The following is an 11,595-nucleotide window of genomic DNA, read 5'->3' as shown; positions in this document are numbered from 1 at the left end:
CCCGCTAGAAAAATCTCCCTAACAGTTTTCCCCTCGAAACTATGTTTCAAAAAAACCTTGTTTTTCTCGCAAATTAAAACATTTTCTTTTCTTTTTTCCTAAATATTTCGAATATTTTCAATTTTTCAATTTTCACACCTATTCATTCTTCTTTATGATCCTTTGGCGTATCAATTGAAAAAAAATTGTTTAAATTTTGTGCATTACATGTAAAGATATACGCAATTTAAAACACCCATGTGCTCCAAAATCTCGAATCAAATATAGTGCGCTAGTTGAGGGTTAAAACACGTCTACCAAATTACGAAGAAATCAAGGTTCAGGTACAGATACAGTTAACTCATACGTACTAAACGATCGTAAAATTAATTACATCTCTTAAATCAAATATATCTCTCGGTATTGTAGAAAAGTCGTATTTACAAATAATATTATTAGAACGTACAAAGATACATGTATCCACTTTCGGATACTCGTGTATCTCTCGCGATCTACGACGTACTTTTAAAAGTATATGTGTGTGTAGCTCGAACTCGTGTAACCGCATCGTATGAAACGCCTATATATAAGCTCGTGTAAGAATAGCTCGCTTAAAAATAGAAATGGTATAAATCCGCAGAAACTCCGATCTTAGACGATAAGAAGGTCGATCGTGCGTACTGTTACGTTTAAATCGCGAATGTTATATGTTCGATCTCGTCGACTATGTTTGACTGGTAGATACTATACTTCGACACTAGTATTTACAATTCGGTAAAAACGAAGCATCGTTTACGTCAATTCCATCCTTTCTACTAACATTTTCATCTTGTCAATTCTCTAACTTAATAATTTCTTAACCCCTCAAACTTTAATACATATCATATGGGGGATAAATTATTTCTCTAAATAATTACACAATTAAAAAGATAATATAAAATAATATATAAAGTTTGAATCGTACACAAACTAAATTAGTAAATATGTAAATTTGCACAAATAAATTATATACAAGTAGCTTCTTTTTCTTTCATTTATATATATATAATATTACGTCATATATTTAATATAACGTTATGTAAATATATATATATATATAATGCAATATAAATATTTTTATACACAATTTTACTACTTAGAATAATCAACTTTTTATCAATTTTAATCTGTACATCAGTTTGGTCTGAGGGGTTAATTAGCAACGTGATAGCCGCCAAAACGACTATAACTTATTTTTCTAATCAACATCAATTCGTCAATATTAATCCACCAATTTTGTAACGGGCCATAATACGACGAGTATTTTTTTTATAACAATCCATTTATGGTCTCGTATGAATTATTGGTCTTATCAACTTTAGCTGCATTTCCCGTTGCATCGCTTGATTATATGCGATCGGAGATCAAAGCAATCTGACTATTGAACACGAATTGTTTACTATTTTTAGCCAATCAATAATGAGCAAGTAGATACTTGAAAGAGCAGGCACCAATTTTATATTTCCATTAATATTTTTTACTTGCAATATTCGTCAAAAAAGTCAATTCCAAGAAGAACACGAGGTAATCCTTCAAAAATAAATTTAGTTTGTAGTTTCTATAGATTTCAATTTTTATAGATTAGTCAATAGATTTATAGTGATCACAGATGAGCTATATATTGACATACTGATGCGGATAAATGTGAAAAGAACTTTGTATAACTGAAAGTCAGCAAAATAATAGTTTTCGGATGATAACTGAAAGAAACGTGACGAAAATTGAAATATTTGTACGTACCTGTTTTATATGGATAATTCAACGAGTTAAATGCGCTAAAACAAAATAGTTCGCAAGAATTCGTTCTATCACAACCAAATTGAGCGATACTTTGTTAAGCAAAAAAATCTGTGAAGCGCGTAATATCCTTCTTCCGAAATCAAGAGACCATAAATAAAAGAACTGATTTTGCACAAATTTTTGCAAATATGCACGACGTAAGGGCCCCCTGGTGGAATTTAGATTGACTTCCACTGCGGCTTGTGGGGACCCCCCCTTTTATGTCAGGGACCTCCTCTAGGAATCCACAGTGCTTTGCTCTGTTCCTCTTCTACTGAGGCTTTCACTTGTGTGCATATATATGCCACACTCACGCCCGCCGGAATCACGGCTGAAATAATTGTTAAAGCATAAGTAAACATGGTACTGTGCGTACATTACATTATCTCTCTCTTGTTAGAATAGATATAATTTAACTGAATCACATTAATTTATAGCGTAATTTAATTTTTCTTATTTTTTTGTTGTAAGTTGATAATATATTCCAAATTAAAATAAGAAAAAAAAATTATGAAACTCGATTATAAAATATCAAACTAATTTGCTATACGATGTTATTAAAATAACAGCAAGCACGTATAAAAAAATTGTGTATATTTTTTATATATAGAAATAAAACTAGAAACACGATTTGCTTACCAGAAATGTAATGCTTGTACTCTGCTTCTATCTTGAGCGCCTGTTCAAACATCTCTTTTGCAGCCTTTGTACTGATTTTGTCGCTTGGATATCTGGAATCTTTTACCTCTTTAATTTGCGTCCTATCCTTGAATTTGATTAATAAGACGATAGGATAAATTTGATGTCTATGAAGTCTCTCAATGGAAGCCATTGATACATCCAAGATACAGTGCGTATTCTACAATGGATATGACACAAATAAATATCAGCATATATATTTCATTAAACAAGATCAGTTATTTCTTGTTATTATCATCTAATATATTATCCATGAGTATTACCATACATTATTCTTATTATACTATTTTTGTTATACTATTGATCGTTATTCAGTAATAATATATTTATTTATTACCTTCTCGCATATATCTTTAACGGCTTGCACTGTTGTGCATTCGAAATAGCTGCCCTTTTTCCTATAATCTATATAGAGAGAATCGCGTAATCCTTGCTCCAAAGTCGATTGCGAACAATGCATCGCCTCCGCCAGACATCTGGTGAACTGTCCCGTGTATTCTTGCAAAAGTTTCGTTACCACGCATTCACTGAGCGGGCCGATGATCAGCACGGGTCTTAGAGTAGGATCTGTTATCAGAGATAAACGAATCGTTATACTTTACATTCAAAATATAAAGGCACATTGTAATAATATTGAGAAGCTACCATTTTAATTAACATTAACCCTTGAGACTTAAGCTAGACTTGATACAAAGTTGTGTATTACACCTCCCGTATTTTTTAAGTTAAAAAATACTTTTTATATTTGTTCTTTTATATTGTATAATTTAATACTCATGTCAATATTTCGCTTTGCGTAATCTTGTTATTACGTTATGTTGTTAAATATTAAACAAATTTGAATTTTTGAGCGTCTAAATTTGATGTAAAAAGAAAACTTTTCCGTAAAAAAAAAACCTGAATTTTATCTGGGTAAATGCTTTAAACAGTATCATACATTATTAAAAAAAACAAAATGTAATAAATTATTTTTTAAATATATTCATAATTATTAATATATTCTCAATAATTAATTATTAATTAATTATTAATTATTCTCAATATATTCTCTTAGCATCTAAAATCTTTATATAATTCATTTCTTTTTTAAATTTTTATTTGAAGTTAGCAGAATAAAATGTTAAATTTATTAGAGAACGCAAAGGATTAAAAAGTTGACAATACGTACAATCGAGCCTCTCGACACGCTGATAACTCGCTGGAAGAGTATCTTCGTTTAACGTCCCACTGTCGCTGTACCATCCCAAATTGACTCCCGTAAGATGCGATATTTCCTTGCAACTATCTCTACTACTGGATGACCGTTGTTGCTGTTTCTTTCGACGGAAGAAACTTCTTCTCGCACTAGTATTGCTGCGTTTGCCAGTATCTTGTTCCAAGTCGCCCAAAGACCGACGTAGGAGCAATTCTTCTTCAACCCTGAAGATAAATCACAGTTTAAATACCGTTGATTAAAATATTGTATCAATTGTATTTTCTCTACTTTAAATATTCTATCATTCACCACAAACATAACTCACTTAAATTTGCTTGGAATTATCCCACAAGTCTGCCTACGACCAGTCTGATCAACTATCCAGGCGCGCCAATGGCCTGGTGTGCCATTGAACATAGTATTATCCACATAAAGAATATCGTCCTTACTAAATCGTAGCTGTAGACTATCACCCACTTCGCCGGTTCTATCAAACAGCGCTTTCACGTAGAAACTATCGCCTGGCTTGTCTTTCACTTCGTTATATCGCTCTAGCATGTATTGAGCGACCAGCGTCACCTTGTCCGCTGGTCGAGCCAGTTCAAGCGCGGCTTGCTCGGCGGTCGCCTGCCTCAGATCTACGCCGTTGTACTCCAGAATCCTATCTCCGGCAAACAAACCGGCCTCTTCAGCGAGACAGCCTGGCTGAACAGAATGCACAAAGATACCGACACCGTTCCCACCCACTAGCGATATACCGAGGTTCGAGCATTTCCTGGTCTCAATCAGTAGATACCGAGGCTCACCACCCGGTGGTGGCTTTCGATTCTGTTCCTCCTGTGTGGGACTTCTCATCGCATTTTGCCGCTGCATCTGTGCGCGACTCAATCGATCCAGCGTGGCAGCGCTGCGAAGTTCCGGTTTGCGAATGTTGATGTCCAACGACGCAGAGGGCCTCATCTCGCGTTCTCGCTCTTGTGTGCTTCTTACCTCCAGCGAGGCGGATGGCCGCATGTGCTCAACGCGCAGTGTGCTCATTGTAGGTGCGGCAGTAGTGGTAACGGTAGGAGCAGTGGTGGTGATAGTGATGGTTGCGTCGCGTTCGGGTTCAACGGGCTCCAACGTTTCCACTGTACTCTTCCGAGGTGCTGCCGGACTATTGCACGGTGTTGGCGAGCCGCTACGACTTCCGGTCGCAGCTCCGTCACCGGCTTCCGACGAACTCGAGGATGCCGAACCTTCTAACTCGGTGTATTCTTGCAAAGAAAAATGTAAGTTTTTAAAACTTACCTCAATAACGTCAATGCTATAAGAAACAAAATATCCTGAAAAATTACAATGAAAAATTGTTCAGACTTAAGTTATCGAAAGATATTGATGGAGAAGGAAAAAAACGGAGAAAGAAGATGGAGAAAGGGAGTTAAGTCATGCTATGCTTTAAATAAAGAACATGCTACAGATTGCGTTACGAAAGTGCGTTTTCAAAAACTGCATTATTTTTGTGCAAAAAGATTTTACTTACTATCCGGGCTGTATTGCACCAGCATTGTAATCGAGTTACCACACTGACGTAGAACATTAGCAGCCAGTTGGTAAGTCGCACTTCGCATATTTATACCGCAAACCTCCAACAATTGGTCACCAATCTGTAGGCCGACTTGCGATGCTAGGCTGTGCTCATATACGGTGGAGACAAACACACCACCACTCTCCAGGCACGAGATTTGAATTCCCAGCGGCTCCACGGACTTGTCTATATGGACTCTGCGCAGTTCTCCGGGTGCTGGCCGTGGCTGCGAGTAACAATAATCTGGCATGCTGGCGCGCTTGTTGCTGCTACTGCTTCCTCTCACAGTGCCACCGCTGCTTCCAATCCCGCTAGTGCTGCCGGTGCCTGGGCTTAACACTTCTATGTGAAACGTCGGCATCGGACTACCACGCTCAGAAGTTCTTTCTATGCTGCCAGTAGACAATTTGCCAACACTACTCTTGGATGTGACACTGGTATTGGACGGTATACGGATGCGCTGGTCTTCTTTCCGGCCTGGCAATGTGCCACCTTCATATCCATGCCCGTAGATAGACGTGTCGCAAGGTATACCGAGTGGAAGTGCACGTGTCTTGTGATAGTGCAGATCTACGGAGGGCGTGTGCAGATGGCCGAAAGTGGTCGGGGTCGTCTGCGAAGGTCCGGGGCTATACGGGGGCTCGAAACAGTAGGTACGTGCGTCAGGCAGGCCTATGGACTCGCCTGATTGCGCGGACGGCAGCGACGGTGGCGAGGGATAACGTGAGGGCAAGGAATTCTGGTGCTGCGTGGGATGCGGATGCAGATGATGCAGGTGCGACGACGCGGCGTACGGATGATGCGAGGGAAACGGAAAGTTACCAGGTGCCATTTGCTGTCGCGACGTCGGTCCGCTGGTAGTCGACGTGGCAGACGTGGACGAACCACCGATGCCCGACGAGTAGAGCTGTGAATGAACGCGATTGTGCTGTAGCGTATCCGTGGTCACTTGCGTGTCGCTACTGCTGCCGGTCGTGTACTTTTGCGGCCGTTTGTTCGCAAAGTACGAGTCGACGTCGCGGCCGGCACCGCCGGACTTGACCGAGAAATCGATGCTAGTCTCGGATGGCGCCAGCGCGGAGCCGAGTCGTCCGGTCTCCGACGTGCTGCTCTCAAACTCCGTCGACGGCGGCTTCTTGCTGCCACCGTCGATCGGGATATCCTTGAACTGCACCCCCGGCGTGAACGACGGCTTCTGGTTAAAGAGCTGTCCGGTCTTGAAGCTCGGTAGCGGGGTCTCCACTGCTTTGTAAACGGTATGACGATTATTGACATTGGAAAAGTTGGTCAGGGGGATGGGGTTGGAGATACGATTATAATTATAATTATCGTATTTTGGTGGATGCAGGAGTACACTGAGAGGGAAACGTTCTTTCGATTTGCGCGGGTGCAATATAGTACCGGTCCCATTTTGTATGAGGGGTCCGCCACGCGCCTTCGGCCACGTGCCGCCGTTCTTCTCAATCTTCTCAGTGCCACGACGTTTGCTGCGCTTTAACACGCCGTTGTTGCTATTGCTCGCCTTCTTGTGATAGCTGTCGATCACCGAGTCCAGTTCCGCTATCGCGTCCTGCTCCTGCTCAAACGTATTCGGACTAGAGTTGCGATGGCCCTTCTTCTTGCTCTCGTCGCGCTCCTTGCTGTGTTTGCGACCACGCACTATATCAATCTTCTCCCTGAAGTTGTCCCAAGCATTGCTGATTCCGCTCGATTTCTCGCCGCTCACAGATTTCGCAGCCTTGTAGACGTTGCGGTCAGCAAAATTCGTTGACAGATATCGTCTCTCGTAGTCATCTGATGAGGCTTTCAACATCATTCTCTCCTGTTCAGTTTGCGAACAGCTATTTACCATCTTTTGTTTCTCTGCAACAAAACTGCCGTCTATCGCCACCGTCTCCGAACTGGCGGCGGAAGGTACTGGAATACCTTTCAATGTCGTGATGGTTAGTACGTCTACAGTATCGTCGTTTAGAATAGCCATTGCTTCATGCGCTGTAGTTATAGTGTCCATGGGTTTACTATTAATCTAAAAATAAATATAAAAAGTAAATAAAAACAATGTTAAATAAAATGTTTAACTTAAAAAAATAGCCATTTATGGCATACACTTGTCGTGTATGTATATTACAAGTATTTATTGAGCTATACAAATTATAAATGATGTGATAAAGTGTTTCATATAACTTACGTTTAATACCCTGTCTCCTACAGCAAGGTTTCCATCTTTAGCAGCCAAGCTGCCAGGCGATATTTTCGAAATGTAGATGCCAAGTTCTAGAGTAATACCGTGTGGCACTGTGCCGACGGATAACTGTGTAGTTCTCAATGATCGTCTGGTTATCCGACGCCGCTTTACGATTAATGTTGCCGGATTCACGGTGGACGAGCGCAGAGTCTCTAAGATCACGCGAGTCGACACAGACGTGCAATCGACGTTATTCACTCGCACAATACAATCGTTCACCCGTAGTTTACCGTCAAGAGCACTACCCTGTGTCACCTGCGCGACGTAGACGCCAGTGTCGTTTGGATAATACGGGCTGTCGCGGCCGCCGACGAGAATCAGTCCCAAGTCACCGCGATCTGAATCCAAACAGATTCTGCCGGGTTCGACATGAATTGGAATCATATCCCAGTCGTTACTATCATCAATCTGCGCCAGCTGACTAGTTCGCAATGCATGGTCACCAAACTCGATTTTCTCCTTCAGATCTTTCAATTCCTTCGACGCTTCATTCCGTTGCTTCTTAATATCGTCGGAGTCGCGTAGGGCGCCGGCCAATTCGGAGACCGCGCGATCGCGCTCCTTCCGTAATCTATCACACAGAGTTCTTATGCTCTCACGTTCCAACACTATCTTGTCGCGTTCGCTGAAGGCCCAATCTCTCCTTCTCTTAGACACCTCGGCCTCTTGAAGAGCCTCCTCCAGCTCCGCTTGAAGCGTATCCACGGATTTCCTGAGTTTATCCAATTCCAAATTAGCCTGCTCCAAATTATCCATGCGTTGCTTGTCTCGCGTCGCGTAATCTCTCGTGTTAGTCTCCTTTTCGGCCTCCTTACTGACACTGTCGCGTTCATGACTGAGCGAGTTCAATTCTAAACGATGCTTATAGTCCCTGCTAGAACCTTCGGAGTAATCACCGAATTTCTGCCGTAATTCATTGCATAGCTTCAGGGCGTCGTCTCTGTCTTGCAAAGCGGAAGAGATCTCTCTCTTTAGAGTCTCAATTTGATAAGACAATGTTTTCTTCTGCAAATAAACGGCACCAATGTAACAAATTGTATCAACAGCATAACAAATAATTTATTTCAATAAAATTGCAGATAATATTGGCGGTTTCTAATTTAGCAAGAAAAGGTCGTTACCTTTGAAAAATAAATACATGTGGTGCATGCAATAGTTACAACTATTATCTTTAATCTTGACACTTCCCTTTTAGTACTACGTTAAGCGTAACTTATATAAGTATCGACAGCGACAGACTCAACTGAAAACAAAAGCGTACTGATAATTGTAAACTGTCAGGCGCAAACTGAAAGTTTCCAACCTTGTATAATAATTTGTTTCATGAGTGTCACTGTCGATACCATTAAAATGCCATTGTATTTAGTTATTACGATCAAAGACAGGATCGGAACAAGAATAAGTACATTATATCGAGAGTAAAAATAAATAACACTTATTATTTCTCTTACTCGATTACTCGTTTCATTACCTCGTCAACAAGCTGCTTATTCTGCGTTTCCAAATGCGTGACTTTTGTGTACGCTTGCGTGAGATCGTCACCCAACTTCTCAATTTCCTTGTGTACCGTGTCTCGTTCTCCCATGATCAAGCTGTATTCCTGCAGGGCGGCATTTCGTTCTTCTGTGAGACGCTTCATATCCTTGCTGGCCTTCATACGCAACATCATCGCCTGATTGATCTCCTTGACCGCCTCCTCGTGCTGTTGCTGTACCTTTGCGAGTGCCTCACGATACTCGTTTCTTTCTCTTAATGCGATGTCCCACTGGCGAATCGCGGCGGTGCACTGCTGCTTCAAACCGTTGCGTTCGCGGAGTGCGCTGTTACGTTCCTCTAGAACGCTGTCGTACTGCTTCTTTAGTCTCTTTGCTTCCTCTTGCGATAACTCTAGCTGTATTGATCACACGAGTAATTTTGCATAAGTTTTCATTGCGCAGAAAAATATGCGCGTCAATGTTGCGTACAGGAATAACGTTTATCGACTACTTACCTTATTAACGGCGGAAGAATGAGACGCTATAAGGTCGTCGTATCGTTTCCTGAGGGAATCGTATTCGTCCTTAACGGCTTCGTATTTTCGTAACGCGGAGAGATAGTGCTGATTCATAGCATCGTTGCCCGTGGCATCGGCGACGAGAACCTCTTGGTTCTGCATGCGCTGCAATTCCGAAAGTTCTTTCTGCAGTGACTGGACCTCCCGGTCCAACCGTTGCTTGTCGTTTGCCAGATCACCATATTTTGCTCGTAACGAAGAGCTTTCTTGCGATGTGGCTTCCAGTTGATTCATGACTGCTATATGTTGCCCCCGATAATACTCCAATTCTTTCATAGTAATCTCACACCTGTGCATTAGAGACTTCTTTTTACAAGCCCTTATAATTAGCCTGAAAGTGCCAAGTTTTAAGCATCAAGCATATAAAAAAGAACTGTGAGATGTGTGAATGATGTACATATATGATTGAAAATATGTTAAAATAAAAAAAGTGACGAGAAAGGGATACCAAGAGAAAAAGAGAGATAGATGCGAATAGCAAGACAAAGGTAAAACAAAATCAAAACAAACCGTCTTATAGTATCGGAGTGCTTATGCCTAAGTAGCTGAAGCTGATGCATCGCCTGATCACATTGAGCCTGCAAACCGTCATAGTCGCTACGACATTCGGGGCCACCAACTGGGCTTCCAACACTGCCATAGCTTCCACTATCCCCCTCTGGTTTTATGTCACAAGTGTCAATTCCAATAGCAAACATATCAGGAAAACAATTGATGTAGGTAACTCAATATAAAATGTAAAATGCACGTATGCGTGTGAAAATGAAACGTGTTTGATTTTATGTAATTTATGATAAGTATAAACTAAATATGGAAAACATTTTCGAAGAAAAAAAATATGTTGCGCATACTACATTAGTGGATACGAACAGATTTAATTGTTCTCAAGCATTATACACAAATACTAAAAATGCGACAAGAGGTATCATATAGAGATTCTATTAAAAATGTGACGTATATTAACGGTCTATACATATATGCACATGTATTTTTATAACACTTGTTTAAAAATAACTCTTACCCATGTTAAGTGCACCATCTGGAAAATTAATTATAAACACCTGTATTACTTCAAGATGTAAATACTAATCATGTATAAAGGAAAATAGAGAGAAACACAAATGAAGAGAAAGAACGAATAAAATAAGTAAAAGTATGAATAGCACCCTGAATAATGCTTTGAATTTCACAATAAAATTTAAAAGTCTGATATGCTTGTTACAGTAGAGGGAACAACATAATCAGAGGTCTCGCTAGCTTTCACCAGGAAAGAAACTCTAGGTCACGCATGTAAGCATAGTTTGATTCATTGTTTTCCTCGGCTAATAAAATTATCAGCGATATTTCATTATTACAAGCAGTATGACAAGATATCTGTTGTGTCTCTTTAAAATCTACATATTCCGTGTTTTATTTATACCGAGAACGCTACTTTCTTTGATGCAAAAATAATTATTCTACCGGAACAATTATCTTGTGAAATATTATATCTTAACTCACGAAAATAAATAAGAATCACGACTGAATTTAATACCTAGTTCTCTGAAACTAATATTTTCGAGACCTACATTTCATTCCTAAGGAGACTTCTCGAACGCGCTGTGGAGTTTAATTCTCCGATAAAAATATTTCTGCGGCGGCGGCAGCGGCGGTGTCGAGGACGACGACGTATCGTCCTGACGTCGCAATTAAAAATACAATGACGCGCTGACGTTAGCCGTACATATACGGTGAAGAGAGAGACGTTATCGAGCGAGCGGCCGTTCTCTTCGCACAAAAAGGAGTTGAAAATAAAAACTGTCACTCACCGCTGCTCCCAGCACTGTCCAAGGAGGATGCACCAGAAGCCATGCTGTTCAGTGGTGAGTCTCAGGGCACCGCAAGAAGAAAAGAGACGGGGGGAGAGAGAGAGAGAGACACACACATACACACACAGAGCGAGCACCGTGTGTACGTGTATGTGTGTGTGTGTGCAGACTGCCGTCTATCAACACAGGCACCTGTCCTCACACGCCAGCAGCAAAGTCCGAAGCGGCAGG

At 40.8% G+C, this 11,595-nt stretch overlaps 1 protein-coding gene across 3 annotated transcripts; it reads right to left on the bottom strand.

The window, feature by feature from the left end:
* Positions 1 to 1,659: 1,659 nt before the first annotated feature.
* Positions 1,660 to 11,589, bottom strand: Dlg5 (MAGUK family member discs large 5). Of its 3 annotated transcripts, XM_018459461.1 has the most exons (13): positions 11,365 to 11,589; positions 10,578 to 10,595; positions 10,067 to 10,214; positions 9,494 to 9,845; positions 8,975 to 9,394; positions 7,447 to 8,508; positions 6,660 to 7,284; positions 5,214 to 6,500; positions 4,017 to 5,016; positions 3,665 to 3,915; positions 2,834 to 3,063; positions 2,437 to 2,656; positions 1,660 to 2,128 (listed from the first exon to the last, which is right to left on the bottom strand). In XM_018459461.1, exons 1-13 carry the CDS (start codon positions 11,405 to 11,407, stop codon positions 2,022 to 2,024), a joined length of 5,763 nt encoding a protein of 1,920 aa, XP_018314963.1. In that variant the 5' UTR covers positions 11,408 to 11,589; the 3' UTR covers positions 1,660 to 2,021. The 3 variants fall into 3 exon arrangements, with proteins under 3 accessions (XP_018314963.1, XP_018314962.1, XP_018314964.1); XM_018459460.1 differs by having other exon boundaries at positions 4,017 to 4,947; positions 5,214 to 7,284; XM_018459462.1 differs by having other exon boundaries at positions 4,017 to 4,947; positions 6,081 to 7,284.
* Positions 11,590 to 11,595: the final 6 nt, after the last annotated feature.

This window comes from Mycetomoellerius zeteki, unplaced genomic scaffold (genome assembly GCF_001594055.1).
Source record: "Mycetomoellerius zeteki isolate Tzet28-1 unplaced genomic scaffold, Tzet1.0 scaffold823, whole genome shotgun sequence".
Taxonomy (NCBI): domain Eukaryota; kingdom Metazoa; phylum Arthropoda; class Insecta; order Hymenoptera; family Formicidae; genus Mycetomoellerius; species Mycetomoellerius zeteki.
Note: the sequence above shows the minus strand (reverse complement) of the source record. Positions and strands in the feature narration are given on the sequence as shown.